Source organism: Balaenoptera acutorostrata, chromosome 2 (genome assembly GCF_949987535.1).
Source record: "Balaenoptera acutorostrata chromosome 2, mBalAcu1.1, whole genome shotgun sequence".
Taxonomy (NCBI): Eukaryota; Metazoa; Chordata; class Mammalia; order Artiodactyla; family Balaenopteridae; genus Balaenoptera; species Balaenoptera acutorostrata.
In genome coordinates this window covers 172,954,900-172,978,355 of record NC_080065.1, presented here as the reverse complement: position 1 = coordinate 172,978,355, position 23,456 = coordinate 172,954,900, and the positions used below count along the sequence as shown (strand labels likewise).

Below are 23,456 nucleotides of genomic sequence, written 5' to 3'. Positions count from 1 at the left end.
GCGGGAGATGGAGTCCCCGCCCTGCAGGGTGAGGCGCGACGGGGCCGAGGTGTCCCTGCCCACGGAGGCCAGAACCCGCCAACCTCGACTCACTGCTGGGCTTACAGGACACAGGCTGGGGGGATGCACACTGGACCCTGGACCAGGTGTCCGGTGTCCCAGGCTCAAGAGTGAGAACAGGGTGAAACCAGTCCCTCAGCCCTTCACCTCCTGTCCGGTCCCCTGAACCCCAGTAGCTGAGCGTGCCGGGGATGCACGTGACTGGGGCGGGCCCTGCCTGCTGGGGCTTGTCCCGTGCAGCTGACACACATGTAAGAGCTCGCGCATGCTGCGTCAGGCCTCCCCGAGCGGCCTGAGCACAGTGCCCAGGCACCCAGGCTTGCGCATGCGCATGTTGAGTGAGTCTTCTCCCAGCAGAGCTCAGACCCTGCATTCCCCCACCCCCACCCCTCGTCATGCCCCTGAAGGTTCTAGGTTTTATCAAAGAAGGAGGCATTTTCCTCATAAGCCAGAGCTGTCGTGGAATTGAGGGTGAGACCCTCTCAGCAGTCCCCACTGACATCTCTAGGATGGAAGGGGTTCCTGCCCAGAGCTCCCCACGGCCGGAGTGCAGACCCAGTGCCTCCTCCCCGCCCCAAGGGTCTGCAGGAGATGCTCTGAGTGCAGAAGCCTAGGCCTTGGAGGTTGTGTGAGAAGGATCAGGCCTCTGTGATTGTCCAACAGCCCAGAAAGAACAAAACTTTCATATCCGTTTCCCAGATTGGGAAACTGAGGCCCAGGGTCTCACCACAAGTAGAGGAAGGAGCCCAGGTGTGAACCTGGGTCTCTGCAGGGAAACCCGGGCTTCCCTCCAACCCACAGGGAGGCCCCTGATGCACACAGAGCAGACTGCCTGGCAGAACCTGGCAGAGCCTGAGAGCCCCCTGCTCCCTCCACGTCACACTGAAGTCTGTGTCGCAGCCCTCATCCCAGGGCTTTCCGGCCTTGGTACCCCGACATCTGGGTCGAGATCGTCCCGTGTGCTGTGGGGTGTTGAGCAGCATCCCTGGCCTCCACCCACCTGATACCAGTAGCATTCCCTCCAGTCGTGACAACTAAAAATGTCCCCAGACATCGCAAATGTCCTTTGGGGGACAGACCGCTCAGGTGAGCTCCCTGGTATGGCCTGAGCATTGATGGGGGCCGTGGAGGCGCAGAGTCGGGGTGCGGGGAGCCAGGGCCAAGCTGAGCCTTTTGTGTGTACCCCCCACCCCCAGTGACAGGAGAGTCCCCTCCCAGCCTCTCTAAAGAACTGACCAGCACGCTGGCCGGGGTCGGTGACGTCAGCTTCGATTCTGACAACCAGTTCCCCTTGGACGAACTCAAGATTGACCCCCTGACCCTGGACGGACTGCACATGCTCAATGACCCAGACATGGTCCTGGCCGACCCGGCCACCGAGGACACCTTCCGGATGGACCGTCTGTGAGCCGCACGCCCGGCACACGGCCGCCCAGCCCCTGGCTCCGTCACCCCACCGGTCAGTGGTCCCCACGGCGTCCCCCCAAGCCTGGGGACGGCGGCGCTCCGTCCCTCGCAAACGGCCGAGCTTGTGATTCTGAGCTTGCAATGCCGCCAAGCGCCCCAGCCCACCCGCCCGCCCACCCCGGTCGTCCACCTCCCGCGTGAGGCCGCGTGTCGTCGCCCCCGCGGACCCTCCCTGCTCTCTCGTCCCCCTGTAAGATGCGGAAAGCGTGCTGGGCAGGGCCGCCGGCCTCGGGGGGCGCCGTGCTCTGCGACGGTGGTGGGCTGAGGTGCATCTTGCGACTGTTGTCCAGCTCTCACTGCCTTCCTTTGTCCCCGGTCCCCCCACCCGCCCGTGCCCCCAGCCCTTGGTTAGGTAGCGAGCCAGCCCCACCCTGCCAAAAGGAGAAGGCGCCGGGGGCGGGGGGTGGGCGGACATGAAGCGGAAATAAACACTATTTGGACTGCCGTCTTTTATATTTCTGAGCACACACAGAACACTAGACTCCATCCCACGGAGGTGGGATGCGAACATGTGAACGGAGCATGCGAAGCAGCTACATCTCCCCCGGGGCCCAGTAGGGAAGCCCACGGCCCCCCCCCCCTCGCCACCCGCAGCTGGGCCTCTCGGTGGCCACCTTTGCTGTGAAATCCCCACCCAGGCCTGTCGGGGATGCACGTGGAGGCGGGGATTATTTCTAGGGGGTTTTGTGACTTGTTTCCATCTTTCTTTCTCTGTACCGTGGTCACTGTTACTATTATTTAAAGAATGGCCGGGGGTGGGGGGGTGGAGGCGGCCGGGGCATTTTTTTGGTTTGTTTCTTTCGGTTTGTATTTACATTTGGGTTGTAGATGAATAACTGACTCCTTCAAGCCAACACTTGCTGAGAGCATGTTTTTATTCTAGAAATCCAACGTTATAATATTTGTAAGCTAACTGGAAGTGGTCTGCTGCCTGCCCGGGTCTGAGCTGCATCTCTGGCCTTTTTACTTTTGCTCCGTTATCCCAAAACAGAAGGACATGAGGTTGGGCTGGGCTCGCTGGGCTGGGTGGGCACTCTGGCAGAAGCTGGCAGCAGCGGCCAGAGGGACCTCCGCTCTGATCCCTAACAGACTTCTGGGAAGGAGCCCCGGCTTCCATCAGGGGTCTCGTGAAGACCCAGCTCTGCCCGGCCTTCCCAAAGGTGCCAGCCAGTCCTCAGGGCAGGCCTGTCCTAGACCCCGTGGCTGGCGGCAGCAGCTGCGGCCCCTCTGTCCTGAGATGCCCCGGAGATGAGCCTGTCCTCAGCACCCCCATCCCAAGGACCAGCCGACATTCATCCCCTCCCACCATCCCGCCATCTCTTTCGTAGCCCTTCCTGGCAGGGCCGGATTTGGAGATAAAGAGCAGTGTGCATTTTAGCGGCTGGTTTCCAGGTGCTTCTCAAAGTGCCTCAGGAGGCCCAGGTGACCATCCATCGGGGCTCACTGGAGCACCAGAGGCCACCCCTCTGCCCTACAGGCCCTGCGAGGGGGGCGACAGGGCTGGCTTTGTGTTCTGTCAGTTGCTTTGGAATAGGAACGTCCGTTTCATTGCCTCCGACGTCACATCTCGAGTTCTTACTCGCTCCTCCGCCTGCCAGCAGGGCTGGCACCTCCTGCCTGGTGCGTTTCCGCCTCCGTCGGGGTCTTGGGAGCTCCCGCCTCTTATCTGTGGGAGCCAGATTTGATCCTAGCGACCATCCCTCTCTCTCGTTCCCTGGCCGGGCTCTTAGCACGTGGCCAAGTGGCCGCGTGGCCCCACAGTCGGGAAGCCCCCTGTCCTCGGTCACTTGGCCTCCGCCGCTGTTGTCTGGACTGGAGTTAGGGTTAGTGTCAGTCCATCCAGGTCAAGGGCCCATCTTCTTTCCAGGGCTGGGGGCAAAGGGCGAGGACTCTTTTTTTCTTTTTTTAAAGAAAAACTACATGTATGTACATAGAAGGGTTTGATTACCATTAGACTTGTATGTAGAACTTTTTTAAAAAAATGGCCTTAATAAAATTACAAGCAACCTTCCTGGATGCCATTTTCAAGCAAGGAGTTGGGGACCCCGTGAGGGAGCCCCATCAGCCCACACTTCCCATCTGCCCAGCACTGGGTTCTTGGTGCAGATGGGCAGGGAAGGAGGGCCTCTCTAGCCCCATGGCCCGCTTCTAGCGTCCCTCGGCCAGGAGCACAGGTGACACTGTATTAACACGGCAGCCTCAGCCCGTGAGGGGCGTTAGGTGCAGAGCTTTCCCGGGGAGGGGATCCAGCCAGGAGCCAGCGGCCAGGTGTCCTCAAAGGGTTCACTGCCCCGTCCTGGGCCTGGGCAGGCCTCTGGGGGTCTACAACAGGGGATTTTGGTTTTTTTCTTAAGTATCATTTCTCTACTAAATGTTGAATATGAATTGCCAAGACTTTTAGAAACAGGACAGCTTAAGGGAATCAGCCCTTTGACTTGTGATGTGAAAATACTGTGATTTCAGGCGAGCTGCGCCGTGAGGGGTGAGCCGGGGCCCCTGCATCGTGTATATAGACCCGCTCGCTGTGGCCGAGCCCCCCTCAGCTGTGCAAACCTTTCCTCCGGGAGCGTGAGCCAACCAGCGTGTCCCCACCTGCCTCAGTTTACCCTCTGTCCTCTGAGCCCCCAGGGTGGTAAATTTGTTCCCCCATGAGGCTCCATGGGCCGAGGATGAGACCTGGGGTCAGCCTGTCTCTGTGTCCCCCAGAGAAGAGAGTTCATGCTCCTGGTCCCCACCCCCCGCCTGTCAGCATCACCCCTGCAGTACCCGGGGTTGACTTGGGGAAGGAGAAGGAGGAGTCTCGTGGGGATCACGTCCCTGTCACAGGTACCTGTGAGGACTCCACCCACACCGTGCCCTTAGCAGAGGGAAGACAGGCAGCACTGTTTGGGGTACCCTGCCGCCCCCTCCCCGCTTTCCTTGCACGCCTTGCTTCCCCCCAGCGCTCTTCCGGGCAAGAAGGGTAGGGGTCAGTCCCTTGGGGCAGGGGGCCCTGAGACCCTCAGTGGAAAGCTCAGGGGGCAGGTCGACCCTTCAGCAAAATTTGGAGGCCCACGGCCAGCGGTATCCAAAAACCAGTCAGGCTTCCCTGTGGGGACAAGTACACAGCAGAAGGGACCCTAATTGCATTGGGTCCAGCCCCCAACCCCAGTGTGGTCCACGGAGTTCCCTGGGACCAGGCCTGCGAGGCTGGAAGGCAAGGGCAGGTGTGTGTGTTTGCAGCCCTTTCCCCAGCAACGCCTCCATGCTCACCTCCAGCCTCCCCACTGGCTTCAGGGCCACCTGCCTGCCCGCCCAGGGGGTATGCACTGGGGGTGCTTGGCCGGCCTTTGCGGCCTGTGTGCTGTTACCTCCTTGTGGGTTTTGAGGGCTGGGCAGGAGGGTTCTGACGTCGTAGGTGTGCTTGGCCTGATTTCTTCAGGCGGCCGACCTCCCAGGAGGGCGGCCAGCCAAATGGGCCCGTCGTGAGGCCTGTATGTCACAGTGGGGCGGGCAAGGACAGCTGTCCATCTGTCCGTCCATCAGATGCTGTGAAACTCCTGCATGGAGGGCGAGACGTCCCGTGTCGTCCATCCATCCTGCTGGGGTGGGTGTCCAGTTTGGGGACCGCGTGCATGCCAGGTGCTGGCTGCGGCCTGGTCTCGGGGGACGGGAGTAGGTACGAGGCCCATGGAGGTGCTGGGTAGGACTCAAGAAGCAGGGGCGACCCCCCTCTGTCCAGCCTCCTGGGCCTAATGAGCCCCCCTCATCACCTGCTCCTAGAGAAGACTTTGTTGACCTGGAGGCCTCCAGGCAGCTGAGAACGCCTGGGATGGTGCACCCCTCCCCAGACCTCCACATTTCAGCTGACCCTGAGCTAGTTCATAACCAAACTTGCTGCCAAACTCCTGCCCCCAACTGAATTCTGAGTCTTCTGCATTTCCAAAGAAGGCATCCCCACCCCAGGGTGCAGGCTGGGTGTGGTGAGGCCTGGTGGGGTCAGGAGACCCTCCACCTCCCCTGCCCCCGCCCCCAGCCCTGACACAGCAGTAGCAGCACCCATCACCCTCACTGGGTTCTGAGGGAGCTGTAGTCAGAGTCCTCAGGATGCCCTTGGCGTGGTGTTGGGGCACAGGGGTGCAAGGTCAAGGGTACCTGCTGCTCTTGGGCCTGGCCTACCACCCCTGCAGGTGACGCTTCAGGTGAGGGAGCTGTGGCCACCTGAGCTCCGCCCCCCCCCCCCGCCACGTGACCTGAAGAGCTGGGGGGAGGATTTGGCACCTCGCCTACCCTGGGAGGCCTGCCTGGGGTGAGTGGGCAGCCAGGTCTGTTTCTGCCCGAGTTCTCCGTGGACCCTGAGCCCCCATCCCCTGGGGGTCTCACAGCATATGACAGGGGTCCTTGGGACATTCCTTTGTCAGGCCCTGCCCGGCCAGCTTGGCCTGAACCAACTCTTTTTGGCTTCCTCGGCTATTGGGGGTCCTGGCTGCGTGGGGCTCAGGAACCTCTCATAACTGTTGGTGTACCACAGGCGGCTGGCCACAGACAAGAGTTCTTCCCCAATGGAGGTGGGGTGACCTGCACCCCTAGGCCTGGGCACTGGGGTACTCCTGAAGGCGCTGGGGGGCAGACAAGACCCTTGTGACCCGGGCCTCAGTTCCCTCTTGTCATTAGCTCAGGCCCACGGGTCTCAGGGCCCCAGGCTCATCCCAGGCAGGGGCTGGACATCAGGGGCTGGTTCCAGACAGCTCCCTCTGCCTTCTGCCCTCCTGGCCAGTGCCCAGCACCCTGGCCCGAGGAGCCAGTGACACTTGGGTTGCCCCCATCTTGCAGGGTTGTGGAATTTGGGGGTAATCGATGCCCAGCCTGTCATTTCTGACCTCCTGCCAACCGGGGACAAGGGGACACAGCTGTGGCATTTGCCACCAGACTCCGGAAGGGAGGGCTTTGGCAGTCAAGGTCCACTGGCCCCGCCATGCCCTCCGTTGGAAACTGCGCCTGCCCCTCCAGGAACTGGGCGGTACCACTGATATATGCAAACCCGCCAGTCCAAGCCCTGTCCCACTCATGTCCCTCTTTCCCTCAGGCTGGCTCTGCCCCCACCCCCAGCATGTACATTGTGCTGTAGATGTCCCGTGGGCCGCACGCGTGGGTGCCCACGGCGGGTGGGGGCGGGCGCTCAGGGCGCACTCGGCCGGCCCCTGCCCATCCTCTCTGGCGTGGACGCTATCGTCTGTGTACCTTTGCATCCTTTGTAATGAAACATAATAAAAATCCAATGTTTTCATCTCTGCCTCCTCTCCTTTTTTCCTGCCCTCTTCTCCCCTCTGGAGGATGAACTGTGGGTGTTGCAGGTGCACCAGGCAGAAGCCACACAGGGGCCACACACACACACACACAAACACACACACATGGACACACGGATACGCAGGCGTGAGCCCCTCATACACACACCCCAGGATCCTGAGGCAGACGCCCCAGGCGAGTGAGTGGGATGCAGCAGGGCCGGACACTCCTAGTCAGGCTCCTAGGGCCCCAGCCAGTCATGGGGGGAGTCAGTGGCAGGCCCCCAACTCTCCCAAGGCCTGAGTTTGGGGCCTCTGGCCTCCCCTCAGAGGCTCGACCCTGCCATCTCCCCGCGGCAGAGACCACAGCCAGCTGCTCCGCCACACACACACTTTATTTGGTCCTCTCTGAGCCCCTCTCCCTCCCCACCAGGCCAGCTGCCTCTTGGGGCCGGGTGCTGATGGCCTTCCACAGTGAGGGCAGCTGTGAGGGTGGCCGTCATCCAGTGGCGGGTCCCCACCTGTGTCCCTAGGCCTGCAGCAGCCTCTGGACCTCGTAGTCCTCGGGGATGGTGTCTGTGGAGAGAGGGTGAGCAGGTGAGAGGCGGGTGAGGCTGGGTGGTAAGGACTCCTCACCTTCCCCAACAGGGTCCTCTTACCATTGCAGCGGTAGCGCAGGTTGGCCCAGATGATGTTCTCCTGGGAGAAGCAGAAGACTCCCAAGCGGCCTCCCCGCATGGTCGTGTCCAGGACCACATTGCTGTCCGCCACCAGCTCCGGGCCCTCGTAGAACCTCACTCTGCGGGGAAGGAAGGGACTGTGATTCGGGGCCCTGGGCCAGGTGCCGCCTCCCCTCTCAGAGCTTCAGCGTCCTGCCCCATGAGCTAGGCCCCCTCCTCTCTAGGAGAGGGGGCCATATGTCTCCCTGCCTGGGCCATGCTCAGGGCAGAGGGGGGTCCTGACCTGAGCCTCAGTTTCCCTGTGTGAGAGGATGGACATCTAGGGCCCTGCACACAGTAGGTGCTAAGCATAGTGCCTGGACTTCCTGGCAGCGCAGAGTGGGGATTGAGAAACCAGGAGTGAGTGAGACCCCACCTACTGCTGTGTGCAGAGTCCAGAACCACCGGACCCTTGAGCCCAGACCACCCAAACTGGCCCCGCCTTTCCTGAGTCCAGGCTCCCCCCTTGTCCCACCTCTCCTCTGGCCCTGCCCCCTGAGCAGCTCCCTGCACGGCCTGGCCCCTCCCCCTGTCCTGGGATGGGTATCATGCCCCAGGGCCAGACAGTTATTTCTAACTGCCTGTATTATTCCCATTTTACAGATAAGGGGACCGAGGCCCCCTGAAGCACTCCCCCCTTCCCTCAAGAGCCAGGATAGAGCAGGGCCTCCGGGCCCCCTGGCAGAGGGCGGGTTCCCACCTGATGTAGCCCACTTGGGGCCGGTGCTGCAGGAACCAGCGGTAGGACGTCTTGTCCTTCCAGCCCACGTTGCGGGGGTCCTTCCACAGCAGCCGCACCTGTGACTCTGTGTCCCCCGTGTGCCACAGTGCATTCCGAAGCTGCTCCCCAGGGCCTGTGGAGGACTTCACGGCCTGCCACGCCGGAGAACAGGGGAGCAGGGGTCAGAGACCACACAGGCCACCAGAGCCCCCAGACAGGCAAGGAGCTGTGAGTCATAGAGGAGTGGTGGGGGCCCCCAGTATGCCTGGATGGGAGACCCACGAGGAAGCCTTGGGGGCCACGTGGAGCTTTGCAGGCAGGCTGTAGGGGCAGCAATGGTTTGTGGGATAAACTCGAGTCTAGAGGACTTGGGGAATTCTAGGGTTTCAGTGAAATACTGGGGTCTATGGGGCCTGCAGGAGGATTTGGAACCTGAGGGAAAGTTTGGGGCTCTGTGAGAGGGCTTTGGGGCCCACAGAAAGATTGGGGGATCCCGGGGGAGTGTTTGAGGGCCTGTGGGAGGAACTAGGTAGAAAGACTTTGAGGTCCATAGAATGAGGCCGGGGGCTGTAAGGCTTTGGGGATTTGTGGGAGGGTTTGGGGCCTCCGAGTTGGCACTGAGACCCAGAGTTCAGGTCGGGCCCAGCACCTTGAGCTGGATGCCAGGCTCCGCCACTGCACGGAAGGGGTTTGCCTGCCAGTATGTCTGCTCCATCTGCTTCCACATGACCACGTAGAAGCTGGAGCTGTCCTGGTAGCCAAAGATGAAACCCGCGTAGTCGTCATCCGTGACCGTGTTCACGTGGAACGTGCCTTCAAAGTCCACGCCATTGAAGGCCGTGTAACCTGGGGTGAGGAAGGGACGCTAGCCCCTGCCGCACCAGGGCCCAGATCCGCCCCCGGCCCCGCCCCTCCAGAGTCCAGAACGCCCGACCCCTGAGCCCAGACCACCCAACCTGGCCCCGCCTTTCCTGAGTCCAGGCCCGCCCCGTCCCACCTCTCCTCTAGCCCCGCCCCCTGCACAGCCTGGCCCCTCCCCATGTCTCACCCACACCCAGGCCAGGGTCGCTGTTCATCGTCTGCACAATCTCCATCCCCTGGTGGGGTTCAAAGGAAGAAAGGCCTCAGGCCAGCCGTGTGTGCCCTCGGTTCCCCGCCCCTAGCTTAGGACCCGCTGTGGCGGTCCTGGGCTCCCCCCACCTCCCACCTGGGCCCCACCCCCACCTGGTTGAGCACCACCCAGTTAGGGTCTATCTGCGCGTCGCCCTCGGGGTCCAGCACGACCGTCTGGAAGGCCCGGAAGTCGGTGAGGGTGACCTCAGCGTTCTCCGGACACACATCGATCTTGTCCACCACCTTGTCTGCATCAAAGTCCCCCTGGCACACGTCGCCCACGCCGTCCCCTGAGAGGAGATGGGAGGCCCCCCCACCGTAGTAGAATCAGCTCCAGGCCCCGCCCCAGGCCTGGCCACGCCCACACAGGCTACCAGCCCTGCCCACACCGTGTCTCCAGCTCCGCTCACACATGCCACTGGCCCCACCATGCCCACCCCAAATCTCACCCTAGTGGCTCCACACTAGCCCCGCCCCCACCACAGGCCCTGGACCCTGCCTTACGGTCCACGTCTTCCTGGCCCGGGTTGGGCACCAGGCGGCAGTTGTCCCGACTGTCGGGGACCCCATCGTTGTCATCATCGTCGTCGCAGGCGTCACCCTGGCCATCGTGGTCTGAGTCCTGCTGGGCGCTGTTGGGCACTGTGGGGCAGTTGTCCCGCGAGTCCTGGTGCCCATCCCCATCCCTAGAGTGGGTGGGTGGGGCAGAGACAATGAGACCCCAGAAAGCTGGATCAAGGGCTGCCCACCCTGGGTCCCCACCTCAGCCCCAGATGTCCTCCTTACTGGTCTTGGTCGCTGTCACAAGCATCTCCCACAAAGTCGTGGTCCACATCCCTCTGGGGGCGGGGGAAGGATGTAGGTGTCCATAATCAGGGCAGAAGAATTCAGAAGCCTCCCGCCCACCCCCAGTTCCAGAGCCAAGGTCCTTCCTGACGCGGAGGAACACCCCCGCCCCCCAGGCTGCTCGGACTGGGCTGGAGTCTTGTTAATCAGCCTGGGGCTCACCCCAGGGGTCTGACCCAGCTGGGGTCTGGCCTGCCCTCACCTGGTCTGCGTTGCTCTTCTGAGGACAGTTGTCACAGGCATCCCCTACACCATCGCCATCACTGTCCTTCTGGTCTGAGTTGGGCACGCTGGGGCAGTTGTCTACCGTGTTGCGGATCCCTGCGGGAAGCAGAAGGACAGAACGGGATCCCAAGATTGGCACGGGGCCAGGCTGACTTCAGCAGGGCAGGTGGAGACCTGGGGCTAGCTTGGGACAGAGTCCCACCGCATCTTTGGCTCCCAATAACCACAAAGTTAAACCAAGTATTCGTGCCCAGTCGCCAGCCTCCTAGAGACTAAATGAATGGACGGCGGTGAGGGGACTAGCTCTGTGAATGCACCACCTCGAGTCTCTGCCCAGATGTGAAAATGGTACCTCCTCGGCCCTAAACCCCAGGCTCACGTCTCTGTCCACTTATTTCCTCCCTGCAGCATCTAACACAGGGACCACCTTCCCCTCCTCCAAAAGTTCCTTCCTTTTCTCCTCGGCATCATATCCCAGCTTGCATTTTGCTGCCCGCCGGAGCATGGTCCACGGTCCCTGGAGCCCTAGGCGAGCATACCCGCTCCGGCTTCCAAAGGAGGCCGAGCCCCGCCCCCAGCCAAGCCTCGCCCCTTGGTGCCAGCCCTTCCCTCTCCCCGCCCCCCTGCCACAGAGCTCACGGTCGCCGTCTGTGTCATCGTCGCAGGCGTCGCCTCGGCCGTCGTTATCTGTGTCCTTCTGATCGTCGTTCTTCTGGGACCGGCAGTTGTCGCACGCATCGCCCCACTTGTCGCCGTCCGCATTGCGCTGGTCTGGGTTCCGCACCAGCGGGCAGTTGTCCTAGAGGTCAGGGCCGGTTGGGAGTAGTCAGGCCTAGAGAGGCAAATGTCACTCCCCAGACTGTCCATCTCCGAGGCCCCACCTCCTCTGCAGGGAACCCCCTAACCCTCTGGGACCCGCGGGATCAGCCTCTAAGGCCACACCCCTCACTCGAGCCAAGCCCCCATCTAGTCTCGCCTAGGCCCCCGCTTTTGCCCCACCTTCTCGTTGAGGACGCCGTCCCCGTCGGCATCCGGGTCGCAGGCGTCTCCGATGCCGTCGCGATCCACGTCCTCCTGCCCTGAGTTGGGCACCGTCACGCAGTTGTCCTAGGGGTGGGCGCGGCGGGCATGAGGGGCGCTGCCAGGGAGCCCCGCCCACCCTCATACCAGGCTACGCCCTCCAGACCCCGCCCACCTTTCGGCACTGGCGCTCTGAGCAGCGCAGCTTCTCATCGGGAAAGCCGTCCAAGTCTGTGTCGCTGCCGCAGAAGAGCCCGTTGCCAGCCCAGCCGACGCCGCACTGCGGGTGGGGGAGTGAGTGGGTGCTCCGGCGTGGCCCCACCCCCGGACCCTCATCGTACGCCCCTCCTTGGCCCGCTCGCACTCACCATGCAAGATCGCGACCCATCACGCTCCAGGACGCAGTCGGCCTTCTCGTGGCACGGGCTGGGCGTGCCGTCGGGGCAGAAGCGTTGTGCGCGCCGACGGCAGCCTGATGCCTGGTCTCCCACGAAGCCGGGCTGGCACGGGCCGCACTGGAAGGAGCCCTGAGCCCGGGCCACGGGAGGTCAGCCCCCGCCGCCCGACACTTTGCGTCCCATCCTCCATCTCTCAGCCCTTCCCCTCTCCTCCCAGGCCTTACCGGGGTATTGACGCATACGGAGTTGGGGACGCAGTTATGTTGCCCGGTCTCACACTCGTTAATGTCCGTGCAAACCTGGGTGGGAGGGAGGGCAGAGGTCACTGCTCCCACGCAGATACCCCCAGACCTCCCACCCGGTTCACGTCTCCTCTGAATCCTACCTCTCCCCTACATCTTGCCTCCAACCCCGACCATCCCTGACGTGGACCCTTAACTTCCTCTATTCCCCAGACTCCGGTCCCTATGCCCTCCCGCTGGAGCGAGGCAGGAAAAGGCTGCGAGGCTGGAGGTCGAGTTTACTCAACAAAATGCCCCCCACCCCAAAATGCTCCTCTTGGCTCCCCACCCCAACCCCCCCACGGCCCTCACCTGCTTGTTGGCCTTGGCGAAGGCCAGCCCCACGCCCTCGTGGGTGGGGCCGCTGTACCCCGGCGGGCAAGCCTCGCAGCGGAAGCCCGGACTGGTGTTGATGCAGCGGACGTGGGGGAAGCAGGGATGGGCGTTGCACTGGGGGAGGAAGGGCCCCGGAGGGTCAGAGGACGGAGGTGTAGCTGGGCCTCCCCGAGAGAGGCGCCTCAGGGCTTATTGGGCTTGTACTTGTAAAGTTCAAGGCAAGGGCCATCAGCTAGCTCTTGGGGGCTGGGGAGTGCCATGTGGGGCAGAGGCCACTGTCCCAGGGGTCACACACGGCTTAGCCTTGATGTGGGAAGGGGCAAGACCAGGCGGGGAACAGGGCGTGCCTGAGGGGATCTGTTCCTGGGACCCGGTGGGCTGGGTGCTCATGGGCGGGGGAAGACATTTTGAGGGCGGGTGTCCCCAGAGGAGGCGGGAAGTGGTCGTTGGGGCGTGCGTGCCCGGCGGTGAGGAGGCTGTCGGGGCGGAAGCCACCCGGTGGTGAAAGGGTGGCTGGGGTCGGCGGCTCCCGGCGGTGAGGGGGGTCGTTGAGGCGGACCACTCCCGGCGGTAGGGGAGTCGTCGGGGCGGACGTCACCGGCTACGGAGGAAGTCATCGGGATGGGCGTCCCAGGTGGAGAGGGGGGTGGTAGTGGTGGGTGTCCCCCGGCGGTGGGGAGGTCGTCTGTACCTGCGCCCCTGGAGATGAGGGGGCTCTCCGGGAGAGCACCCCCAGCGGATGAGGAGTTCGTCGGGGCGGTGGGGAGCTGTGGGGTCACGCGTTGGGGGATCGTCGGGGCGGTGGTGGCGGACGCACCTCGTTGACATCGGCGCAGTGCGAGCCGTTGCCGGTGAAGCCTGCGGGGCAGGGTCCGCAGCGCGCACCGCTTGCTGTCTCGGTACAAGCCACGCCGGGGAAGCAGAAGCCGGGCGCGCACTGGCTTAGGGGCCTCACGCTCAGGCTGTGGGTGCGCGCGGGTTGCATCCCTGCGGGGGGGTGGGGCGGGAATGGGTAGGGCCACGCCCAGGGGTGGAGCCGGGGTGGGGGGGATGGCCCCCTGAGGGCGTGGTGAGATCCTGGCTGTTCTGCGACCCCGCCTCGTACTGAGCGCTCTGCCCGCCAGGTCTCTCCAGTATCTGGATCTCTGCGCCCGGCCGTTTTTTGCTTCTCCCTCCTCGACTCTCCACCTCCCAGCATCTCTCGCATGGTTTCTGGCCCTTTGGGGGTCTCCCCCTCCCATAGTCTCTGTCTCCCCTTCCTGTTTCTCTCTCTCCATCCCTCATCCAATCTCTCCATCTCTGTCAGCCTCCATCTTCTCCTCTGCCTCTTTTCCTCCCGGTCTGCCCTTCGCTCTCTGTCTCTGTCTCCCCATCTCTTCTCGCTCCCCCCGCCGCCCAGTCTCTGCCGACCCAGCTGCGCTCACCGCACGCGTCACACTCCATCACCGTGTTTTTCAGAAACGTCATCTCCTTGACCTTTGGTGCAAGGGGGATGGGGTGTGGTCAGCGGGTCCATCCCTCTCCTCCCCCGTCGGGTCTCCCGTCTGCCTCTCTCAAAACTCCCTTCCCTCAGACCCACCCACTCGGCCCGGGCCCCCTCCCCACGGACTCCCTACCCCGAGATCCCTACTCTCCCAGCCCCTCTCTTCCTTCCCTGGGATTCCCTTCCCCCCTCACGGATCCCTACCCCTCTCCCGCGGAACCCTCTGTCCCTGGGACCCCTCTTTTTCCTCTTTTCCGTAACTCTGGGCTCTCTTCACCTCCACCAGGATCCCCTTCTCCGGTCCTCCTCCCACTCCCCCACACTTCCCCACCTCCGAGACCCCCTTCCCCTCTTCCAAGCCTCTGTGTGCCAACCCGGCACCCCCGTCCCCCCAACCCCGGCAGGCACCTGCTGCCGCAGCAGTTCCCGCACGTCCTGAAGCGCCGCGTTGGTCTCCTGCAGTTGGCGGAGCATCTGCGGCCCCAGGTCTGCACCTGCGCTGACAGGGGGCGCTGGTAGGGCGTCGGGGACCGGAGACCCCCATCACCACCCCTCACACCGCCGCCGCAGGGACCCCTGACGCCCACCCCATTTCTTGAGCCTCTGCCCCGCTGCCTGCTTTCTCCGCCCCGTACGCCCCGGCGAACAGTCCCCGAGTCCCAAGAAGCCGCGACCCCAGGCCTCCCGCGAGTCCTGTCCGTTTGGGGGTCAGGGGCGGCTTACCCAGCGGGATCTGCCCCTGGCCCGATGCGCCGAGGGCAGCCAAGGTGAGCAAGAGAACGCGGGCGGCGGTGAGGACCATGACGGCGGCGGGGAGCTGGACAGCGTCTCGCTCTCTGCCGCCCACGAGGCCCGCGCTGCCTATTTATGCCGGCGGCGCGGCCGGCCCCGGGGACGGCCCTCGGCGGCCCTGCCCAGCGTCCAGCCTCAAGGTAAACAGACGGCGCTGGCCTCCGCGTTCAAGGCCCCGCCCAGCGCGGCTGGACCCGGATCCGGCTGGGAAACTGAGTCACGGGGGGGCTTGTGCCGGGGTTGGTGGGGCGGGGAATCAAGCGGGACCGCCCTCCAGCCTTCTCATTCGCTTATCTGAGTGATGGTTGCGTGCCAAGACTCGGGCATAGCTGGGAACGAAGTGATCCCCCCACAGTGGCTCCCTTCAGCTCACACTTGGGGAAACTGAGTCAAGAGTGGCTAAAGGTTAGGACTCACCTCCTCCCCCAGCCCCTTTCTGATCTCTCTCTGCGGTTCTCTGGCTGGTGAGTAGGGGAGGGGGGCAGCCTGGTCGCCCAGGGACCGGAGCCCACTCAGTCTCCCAATCTGTGCACTGGGCTGTGTGTGTGTCCCTCCCCAGCAGCAGGGTGAGCAAATTAAAGGGCTCTGGCTGGAGGAGATCTGAGCGGAGGAGGCCCTGTGCTTCTGTTTGTCGAGACTTTGCCGTACCATCCGAGCTCCGGTCCAGCTCTGTGGGAACAGCCTGTAATAAAAATAGAAATTACTGCTAATCAGGAAAATCCTCCCAGCCCAGCCATGCTCTTAAGCTACAAAACACCTCTGTTTTCTGGAGTTAACCCTCTTTGCCCCTACCCTCCAGTGTTTGCAGCCTCTATTCTATAGGCAGGGAAACTGAGGACCAGAGAGGGGAAGTGACTAGCCTAGGGCCACTGCGAGGGGCAAGGATGAAGCCAAGGTAGGTTCATTGCCAGATTTGTTCTCATGGGAGGTTGCAGAGAAGTCACTGAGGGCTTCCTGGAAGAGGTGGCAAGGAAACCTAAAGGAAAGGAGGACTCAGATCAGCAGAGACAAAAAGGTGAGGACAATTCTGGCAGAGGGAAGCATGTGGAGCTTGGAGGTGGGGAAATTTCAGGCACATTCATTACTCTCAAACATGCATTGAGAACCTACTGTGTGCCATGTCCTGTGCAGGACGCTGGGGACACAGAGTGAACAAGCCAGACTGGGCCCCTCCCTCGTGGGGAACCCAGGTTGGTGGGGAAGCAGCTACATGTAATCATCCCAAGGGGCCAGGACTGTGGTGGGGGATGCACAGGCAGCAGTGGGAGCTCCAAGAAGGTGCCTGACCCAGCTTGGGGTGGCAGGGGGAATCTGGGCAGGCTTCTTAGAGGAGGAGGGAACGCCGAGCTAGGACCAGGAAGGTGAGGAGGCCATGGCCAGATAAAGAGATGGTAGAAAGGCATTCCAGGTAGAGGAACAGCATGTGCAAAGGCCCTGAGGCAAAAATGAGCCTGGTCTGATGGACAGTTTGATCTCAGGGTAGAGAAATCTTGGGGCTCAGGAGAAGCAATACCAGTGGGGCAGGGCTTGTGCTGTCTTCTGAGGGCAATGGGGAGCCACAGAGGGTGAGTGAGGAGTGGTGGGTCTGGTGGGGAGGCTGGGTAGGAACAGCCGATCCCAGCCTGGGCACTTCCAGTGAAGTGCCACAGGCCCATGCCCTGATGCCTGTGGCAGGGCCATGAGCTCACCTCCTGTTTTCCTTGGCGTCCAGCACACCTGGGGGCCACTCCCGGCTGGTGCTGGAATTCTTGGGAAAACCACGGCTCCAGCAAGGGCTGTGGGCTTGCGTGTGCCTCATGCAGCTGGGACAAGGACACATGGAAGCCAGGCCCCCACCACAGGCTTGGCATGGGGCTGTGGCTTGGACACACGTGGCCTTGTTCACGGCCTGGCTATGAGGAGATGCGGGGAAGGACATTCTAGGCAGAGGGAATGGCAAAGGCAGAGGCCCTTAAGATGCCCCAGTCTGCAGATCAGACAACAGAGGCCTGGAGACATGGGCAATCTGGTTTCATGCTCCTGCCTCCTGGATCCCGTCGGCCCTGAAATCCCCCTTCCAGGCAGCAGCCCCCTCCTCCCACGCACACCTCGGCAGCCTCACATTACACAATAACTCACTCTGAGTGTCCTTCCGGCCTTTGTACCTGCTGCCCCCCGCCATCCTGAACACCTTCCTCCATCGTCCAAGGTCTGGCTCTGGTGCCCCCTCCTTCAGGAAGACCTCCCTGCTCTTCTTGGGCAGGGCTTAGGGGCTGGTGCCTGTGTGACATTCTTCTAGGATGCCTGACAGAATATTTCTGGCAGAGAAAGTTGGGATGGCCTCACCAGGGGGACTGGAAATGTCTGTGTTTTGTTCTGTTCCTCCTACCCTGGGGGCCACTGGGCCTGCAAAGAGCACCTGCCATGATTAGTGTAACATTGTTATTATTCCTTATAATTAATGTAACGTAATTACTATTAATAATAGTAACCCCTGCTACCACTGTACTTTAAGACAGACTCAGGAGTCACATGGCCTGGGTTCGAATGTCAGCCGGGCATAGCCTTGCTGTGTGACCTAAGGCAAGTTGCTTGACTTCTCTGTGCCTCAGTTTCCTCACCTCGAAAGTGGGAGTGATCACTGTTGAGAGGATTGAATGAGCTAACCCGTGCCCCATGTCTGCCTTCTGTGTTAGCCTCATTATATAATCTGTAATTTATACACTATGTCACTTATACCTCAGATCGTTCTTATTCACATTTCCCTTAGAGTGGGCATGAGACAGCTCAAGGTCACACAGCCAGCATTAAAACAGTAGAAGGCAGGACCCCTAAGGCCTTCATACCACCCACTGTCTGCCCTTGGCCACAGATTCCAGACGAGAAATGCTAGCCCAGGCCCATCATTAGCTGTGAAGACTCTGCTACCCGGGACCTCCTGGCCTGAGCCCTTGGCTGGAGCCCCAAACAGCCCCCCTTCCCATGATGCTGGACCCAGTGGTTCCAGGAACCTGGCCAGGCTGGGGCAGAGGGGCTAATGCCTGTGTGAAGGGGCCCCTGAGCCCTTCCTGGCAGAGTCCTGCTGGGCCAGGAGACATGTGGGCGCCCCCAGCTCCCCCAGCCACCTCTCCTTGTGAATCCAGAGAGGAAGTATGTCGGGAAGGCAGCCGCCCTGCCCTGGGCGGGCCCGGCCACAGGCCCAGGGTCTGGGGAATTCATTAGAGCAGCAAGGGAGGCCACTTAGCCACTGCTGCATCCGCAGCTGAGGAGCCTGACCCAGCCTGCCTTGGATGGCCCGACTGGACCCATCTCTCCAGAAGGACCAAGTGGTGGGAAGAGGGGCAGGGGGACAGATAGGGTGCCATCTGGGCACTGGAGTCTGGCAGACCCACCCTGACTTGCTCTGTGAATTTCAGCAAGCCCTGCCTCCCCTCCCACTCTCCATTTGCCCCGGCTCTATTGTCATTCTGTCTCAGGCTCTCCAAAAGGTATGATAAAGAAAGAAGAAAATAACAATAAATATAGTGACTACAATTTTATTGAGCAAGTGCCAAATGCTCGAAACCTTGCCACATCACTTTTGTGGGTTTTCCTTTTTTGCCCACTCTCCCCGCAGCCTCAGGAGGCAGGAACTCATCATGATGGGAGGCAGCAGGACACCGCCATGAAGGTCTTGGTCTCTGGCACCAGGACCCTGAGTTTCATGTCCCAGCTCTGCTGTGCAACTTGAGACAAGTTGCTTAACATCGCTGTGCCTCTCAGTGTGTGTGTGTGTGTGTGTGTGTGTGTGTGTGTGTGTGTGTGTTTCTTTTCTTTTCTTTGGACAGGGTGGGGGAGGACACCTTCAAAAGTTTATTATAATGTAAATTTTTACTTCTCCAGTTTAGAGAATGGACTATGGAGTTGCCTTAGGGGAGAAAGGACTTCACTAGGAAGTGACTGGAATTTAACAATGTGGCATTGTATGGGCACTGATTTCTGAGAATGATTTTACACCACCATTATCTTCATAATTTTCCAGGGATAACTGTGGCAGGACAAATGACTGCCCTGCTCTTTTCTCCTTTCCTCTCGCATTTAGTGAGAGTTTTGTAGGTAACAGCAAAACAAACCTGTGTCTGTGTTACACGGAGAGAGACTGCCTGTGGTCTCACTACAGTGGTTTCCTTCTTTCCCTCAGTCTGTCTGTCTGTCTGTCGGTCTGCCTCTCTGTCTAATGAAGTGAAAATTGGAAATTCTTAAAGTTTGTTTGCACTATACCAGCAGCACTAAAAACCCAGGTGAAATGGGGACAATGAGAGCCCCAACTTCTTAGGCTCATCATGAGACCCGAATACATTAGTCCATGAAAAGCGCATTCAGCACTTTTTGATGCTGGTGGTTGCCAACGTTCCCCACTCTACAGATGGGCAAACTGAGGCTCAGTGTGGCGGGCTCGTCGTGCCTCCTCGATTTGGGCACTGGATGCTCAGAGAGGGAAGACACACAGCCTTGCCGTGGGGAGAAGTGCCCCCACTCAGACTTCTGTGGGTGGGTAGGCAGGAGAGATCACAGGAACCAGAGCCCTGCCCCCAATTCCTCCTCCCCCCTTCTCCAGCCCCCACCGCAGCTCATTAACAGGAGGCCCTTGTTCAAGCCAGTGACGGGCGGGCGGGAGGCCGAGGGCGAGGGCGGGGTGTGTTTACCCACTGGCCGCCTGGCAGGCAGAGGCCCAGGCTCAAATGGGCCAGTGGGGGAGGGAGGCTACCAGGCAGGGGAGAGCCCCAGCCCTGAAATGGGAGGACTGCATACAATATGTGCCAAATAAATGCTTAGCAATCAATAGGATAAAACTAAATAACTCCATCCACTGCACAAGCATTGACCCCTTGCTGCACAGCGGATGGGAAGGAGGTGGTCTCGGCCCCTCAGCCCTGTAGGTAGGTAGCCTCAAAGGTGGACAAATGCACACAAGCTGCATGGAAGTAGGGGCTGGCTGGGCTGTGGAAACAGAGCCCAGGGGTCAGGGAGGCCACTCTGCAGTGGGATGTTAGTATCGAGACCTGAACAGGTGAATGGGTTCCAGCTGATGAGGGGTGTCCCGGGCAGAGGGCACAGCAAGGGTGAAGGCCTGGGGGGAGGATGTGCCTGATGTATGGGAGGTTCAGCAAGGAGGCAGGTGTGGCTGGAGCAGAGGGGTGAGGGTGTGATGGAAGGGGAGAAGGCTGGACGGGACACAGCCGTGAACCATTTTGGGCTTCACGGGCCTCTCCAGCCCCATCTCTTTCTGCCCTTCGGGCCCTTAGTTGGGCTGTGATTCTCCCTGGTCCACCTTCCCCTTTAACATCGCTCACTCCTCCTCGTCCCAGCTGGGTTAGTAGCAACCTCTGGCCTCCAAAGTGCCCTGAGTATCATCTGTCACAGCTCTGACCATACTGAATGGGCACAGATGGATTACATGGCTATGTGGCAGCATCCTTCATCACACTGAGTCCCACCATATCTCCAGCATCCTACACATGTTAGAGTAAATGAATGATGGATGGATGGATGGATAATGGGTGAGTAGATGGATGGATGAGTGGATTGTTGGACAGATAGATGAGTGAGTGGGTTGGTGGGTGGGTGGATGGGTAAACGGGTGAGTGGATGGACGGACTCACAGAAAGGAAGGCAGATGGATGGATGGACAAATGAATGGATGGTTGGATAGATGATAGCTGGCTGGCTGGATCAGGGGATGGATGGATGGATGGATGGAGGGAGGGATGAATAGATGGGATGGCTAAATGAGTGGACTGATATACAGGCAGATGGGTGGGGAGGTGGATGGATGGGTTGGTGGATAGGTGGCTGGGTGGGTGGCTGGGTGGATGATAGGTGGATGGGTGTATCATAGACAGATGGTAGGATGGATGGATGAATGAATGGACGCCCCCTTGGGGCCTCTCTAGCTATGTGACAAGCCCGTTCAAAGCTCACTGTGAGACGTCAGTCAGACAGTGAAGGTGAAGCACGTAGCAGGTGCCTCTGTCCAGTCTCTGTCTCCCTTACCTTACATGAGACAAAGGGAAGTGAACTGGCCTGGCTCACTCTAGCCACACTGGCTTCCTCTCCCTGTGCCTCCTACTCTCAGGCTTCTCCCCACCCTAGGACCTTTGCACAGGCGGTGCCCTCCACCTGGAGCACTCTTCCTTCTGCTCTTTACCTGGCTGACCCCTATTTACCCTAACTTAAAGCTCACTCCCTCAGGCCGGACCAGGCTGGCTGGCCTGTGTGTCCCTATTCTCACCCCACAGAAGGAGACTGAGGTGTTCATTCAAACCCTCCCAGGAATGGCCAAACTACAGCAGCTGTTGGGATCGTCTGCGAGAGAGCTATGGGACGATGACAGCCACATGGAAACCTCTGGAAAAGGGGTGATGCCACTGTTGCCGCTGGCCCACATGGTGCTGGTGGAGGGGGGGGGGTCATTGCAACACCCACCCCATGAGTTTTCTTGACTCTGTTTCCCGCTGGGTTAGATGATTTACCCTTTTCTAAAGTCAGGAAGTGGGCCTTCTCTGGTGGTGCAGTGGTTAAGAATCCGCCTGCCAATGCAGGGGACACGGGTTCGAGCCCTGGTCCGGGAAGATCCCACATGCTGTGGAGCAACTAAGCCCGCGAGCCACAACTACTGAGCCCACGTGCCACACTACTGAAGCCTGCACGCCTAGAGCCCACGCTCCGCAACAAGAGAAGCCACCGCAATGAGAAGCCCACGCACCACAACTGAGAGTAGCCCCCGCTCGCCACAACTAGAGAAAGCCCGCGCACAGAAATGACGACCCAGAGCAGCCAAAAATAAAAACAAACAAATAAATAAATTTATTAAAAAAAAGTAAAGTCAGGAAGTTCCAATGAATCCAAGAGTCACAAGACCACAGAACAAGGAGCCACAGAACTAAGGAATGACAGAGTCATAGCATTATGGGTTGATGGAGACATGGGACTGCAACATGCTAAAGCCATGGCACTGTGGGATCCTAGGGCCACGGGATCACAGTGCTAAAAACCACAGACGCAGGTGATATGGCCACCAGTCAACAGAAGCACAGAACCATGGGATGGTGGAAGCCACAGGAGTCCAGGGAGCCTGAGACACAACACTGGTGAGCCCCACGTATGAGATGCCACAGGATGGAGTCTCAGAGGTGATCCCATCAGAATCACCCTCTCTGCTCCACCCTCACCTGTTGGCTGTCCAGGGAGGCTCCCAGAGGCCACGGGAGCTCTGACGTGCTCTCTGGGGCAGCCACAGGAGAGAAGGACCACGCCATCGCCAATGCCTGGAGCCAGCCAGCCGCCAAACGCTCAGCGAGTCCCTGTTGCCAGGGCCAAGGGAGGCTGTCCAAGTGCCGGGAAACAGTGCCAGCCTCCGGCCAGGCGCGCCGGGACGCCGAGTGCTCAGCAGCAAGTGGAAAAAGGATCAACAAGTTCCCTCTACATCCATATCCTCTTAAAAGCCAACAGCAACACGGCATGGAGGGGAGGCTGTATCCTGGCTGTGTCGCCTCCGGATGGCAGTAAACTGGTAAGCTGCTCCCCAGCGCTGGCCTCTGCCCAACACCAGGAGTCATAACCCAGCTCGGATTCCACCAGACACATCCGTGTATTAATGAGCTCTCCCAGGACAGCAACTGTTCACCCAGCAGACCCGGCACCTGACGCCCAGAATAACCAGTCTGTTTTGGAGAGGGGAAACCGAGGCCCAGAGGTGAAGACCACTGGCCCGGGATCACAGAGGGCCAGAGCTGAGACTCGAACTCAGGGCTGTTGGGTGCTAAGAGTGAGCTTGTCACCGCCCAGCTGAGCCTCCTCTTGGGAGCCCTAACCCCCCTCCTCCTGGGGCCCCAGCTATTTGCTTCCAGATGTGACACAGCGTCGAAGGCAGGAGCGTGGGCTTCGGCAATTTCTTCCCTTTGCTGAACTCAGAACACCTTGTTCACAGAGCTGCCATGGGGACGAAACATGATCATACTTGATCAAACATGAGTGCACACTGGGACCTCGTATTGCTGGCATGGAGGAACTTTCCCTTCCTCCCATTTTATAGATGGGAAAGCAGAGGGTCAGGGAGGGGATTCCAGCCTCCTGAGGCCCCCGGCACCTTCAGTGAGGGCTGTTCTCATCATGATGGGGACGTGGGTATGAACAAAAGCAGCTGATTTTCTGAAATACCAGGTTACAGGGAGGGAAAGCCCATCCCTTGCTGGCTTACCTTAGCGTCAGGGGTACCTTCAGCTATGGCTGGATCCAGAACCCCAAATGATGCCTTCAGGATCTGTGTCTCTCTGTCAGCTGTCTTCTCCCTTTTCTAAACAAAAATTGTGATAAAATACACATTACATAAAATTTATAAGTTCAACAATTTTAAAGTGTACAATTCAGTAGTTTTTAGTACATTTGTGATGTCATGCAATCATCACCTCTATCTAGTTCGAAAACATTTTCATCTTCTCCCAAAAGGAAACCCCGTTCCCCTTATCAGTCACTCCCGTTCCCCCTTCCCCCAGCCCCTGGCAACCACTCATCTGCTTTCTGTCTCTATGGATTTGCCTGTTCTAGACATTTCATATAAATGGAATCATACACCATGTGTCCTTTTGTGTCTGGCTTCTCTCACTCAGTATGTCTACAGGGTTCATCATTTTGTTTATCCATTCACCAGTTGATGGACATTTGGGTTGTTTCCACCTTTTAACTATTGTGAATAAAGAACCCTATGAACATG

General features: G+C 60.0%; 2 protein-coding genes across 10 annotated transcripts in view; one reads left to right on the top strand and one right to left on the bottom strand.

The window, feature by feature from the left end:
• The window catches only part of CRTC1 (CREB regulated transcription coactivator 1), a 79,255-nt gene extending 72,462 nt beyond the window's left edge, over positions 1 to 6,793 (top strand). For 7 of the 8 annotated variants that reach the window (XM_057540571.1, XM_057540568.1, XM_057540567.1 and 4 more), the window contains one exon: positions 1,257 to 6,793. In XM_057540571.1, the coding sequence (XP_057396554.1) occupies positions 1,257 to 1,468 (212 nt within the window). In that variant the 3' untranslated portion in view covers positions 1,469 to 6,793. The remainder of the gene's footprint in view (positions 1 to 1,256) is intronic. The other variant, XM_057540572.1, reaches the window with a different exon arrangement.
• Positions 6,794 to 7,179: 386 nt separating this feature from the next.
• Positions 7,180 to 23,034, bottom strand: COMP (cartilage oligomeric matrix protein). 2 transcript variants are annotated; one of them, XM_057540575.1, is made up of 20 exons: positions 22,944 to 23,034; positions 14,657 to 15,407; positions 14,342 to 14,427; positions 13,875 to 13,926; positions 13,268 to 13,437; positions 12,427 to 12,564; positions 12,058 to 12,132; positions 11,804 to 11,962; positions 11,611 to 11,715; positions 11,415 to 11,522; positions 11,055 to 11,214; positions 10,393 to 10,511; positions 10,131 to 10,183; positions 9,849 to 10,030; positions 9,456 to 9,634; positions 9,280 to 9,328; positions 8,881 to 9,077; positions 8,211 to 8,383; positions 7,451 to 7,590; positions 7,180 to 7,367 (listed from the first exon to the last, which is right to left on the bottom strand). In XM_057540575.1, the coding sequence occupies exons 2-20, from the start codon at positions 14,733 to 14,735 to the stop codon at positions 7,321 to 7,323; spliced, it is 2,271 nt and encodes a 756-aa protein (XP_057396558.1). In that variant the 5' UTR covers positions 14,736 to 15,407; positions 22,944 to 23,034; the 3' UTR covers positions 7,180 to 7,320. The 2 variants fall into 2 exon arrangements, with proteins under 2 accessions (XP_057396558.1, XP_057396559.1); XM_057540576.1 differs by having other exon boundaries at positions 15,143 to 15,407; positions 22,944 to 23,028.
• Positions 23,035 to 23,456: the final 422 nt, after the last annotated feature.

Bases quoted from the DNA above. Each gene is read 5' to 3' on its own strand.
- COMP (XM_057540575.1), bottom strand. From the start codon at position 14,735: ATGGTCCTCACCGCCGCCCGCGTTCTCTTGCTCACCTTGGCTGCCCTC. The intron at 9,635-9,848 runs GTAAGGCAGGGT...ATCTCCTCTCAG, and splicing joins GGGCCAGGAAGACGTGGACC to GGGACGGCGTGGGCGACGTG. The intron at 9,078-9,279 runs GTGAGACATGGG...TCCTCACCCCAG, and splicing joins CGACCCTGGCCTGGGTGTGG to GTTACACGGCCTTCAATGGC.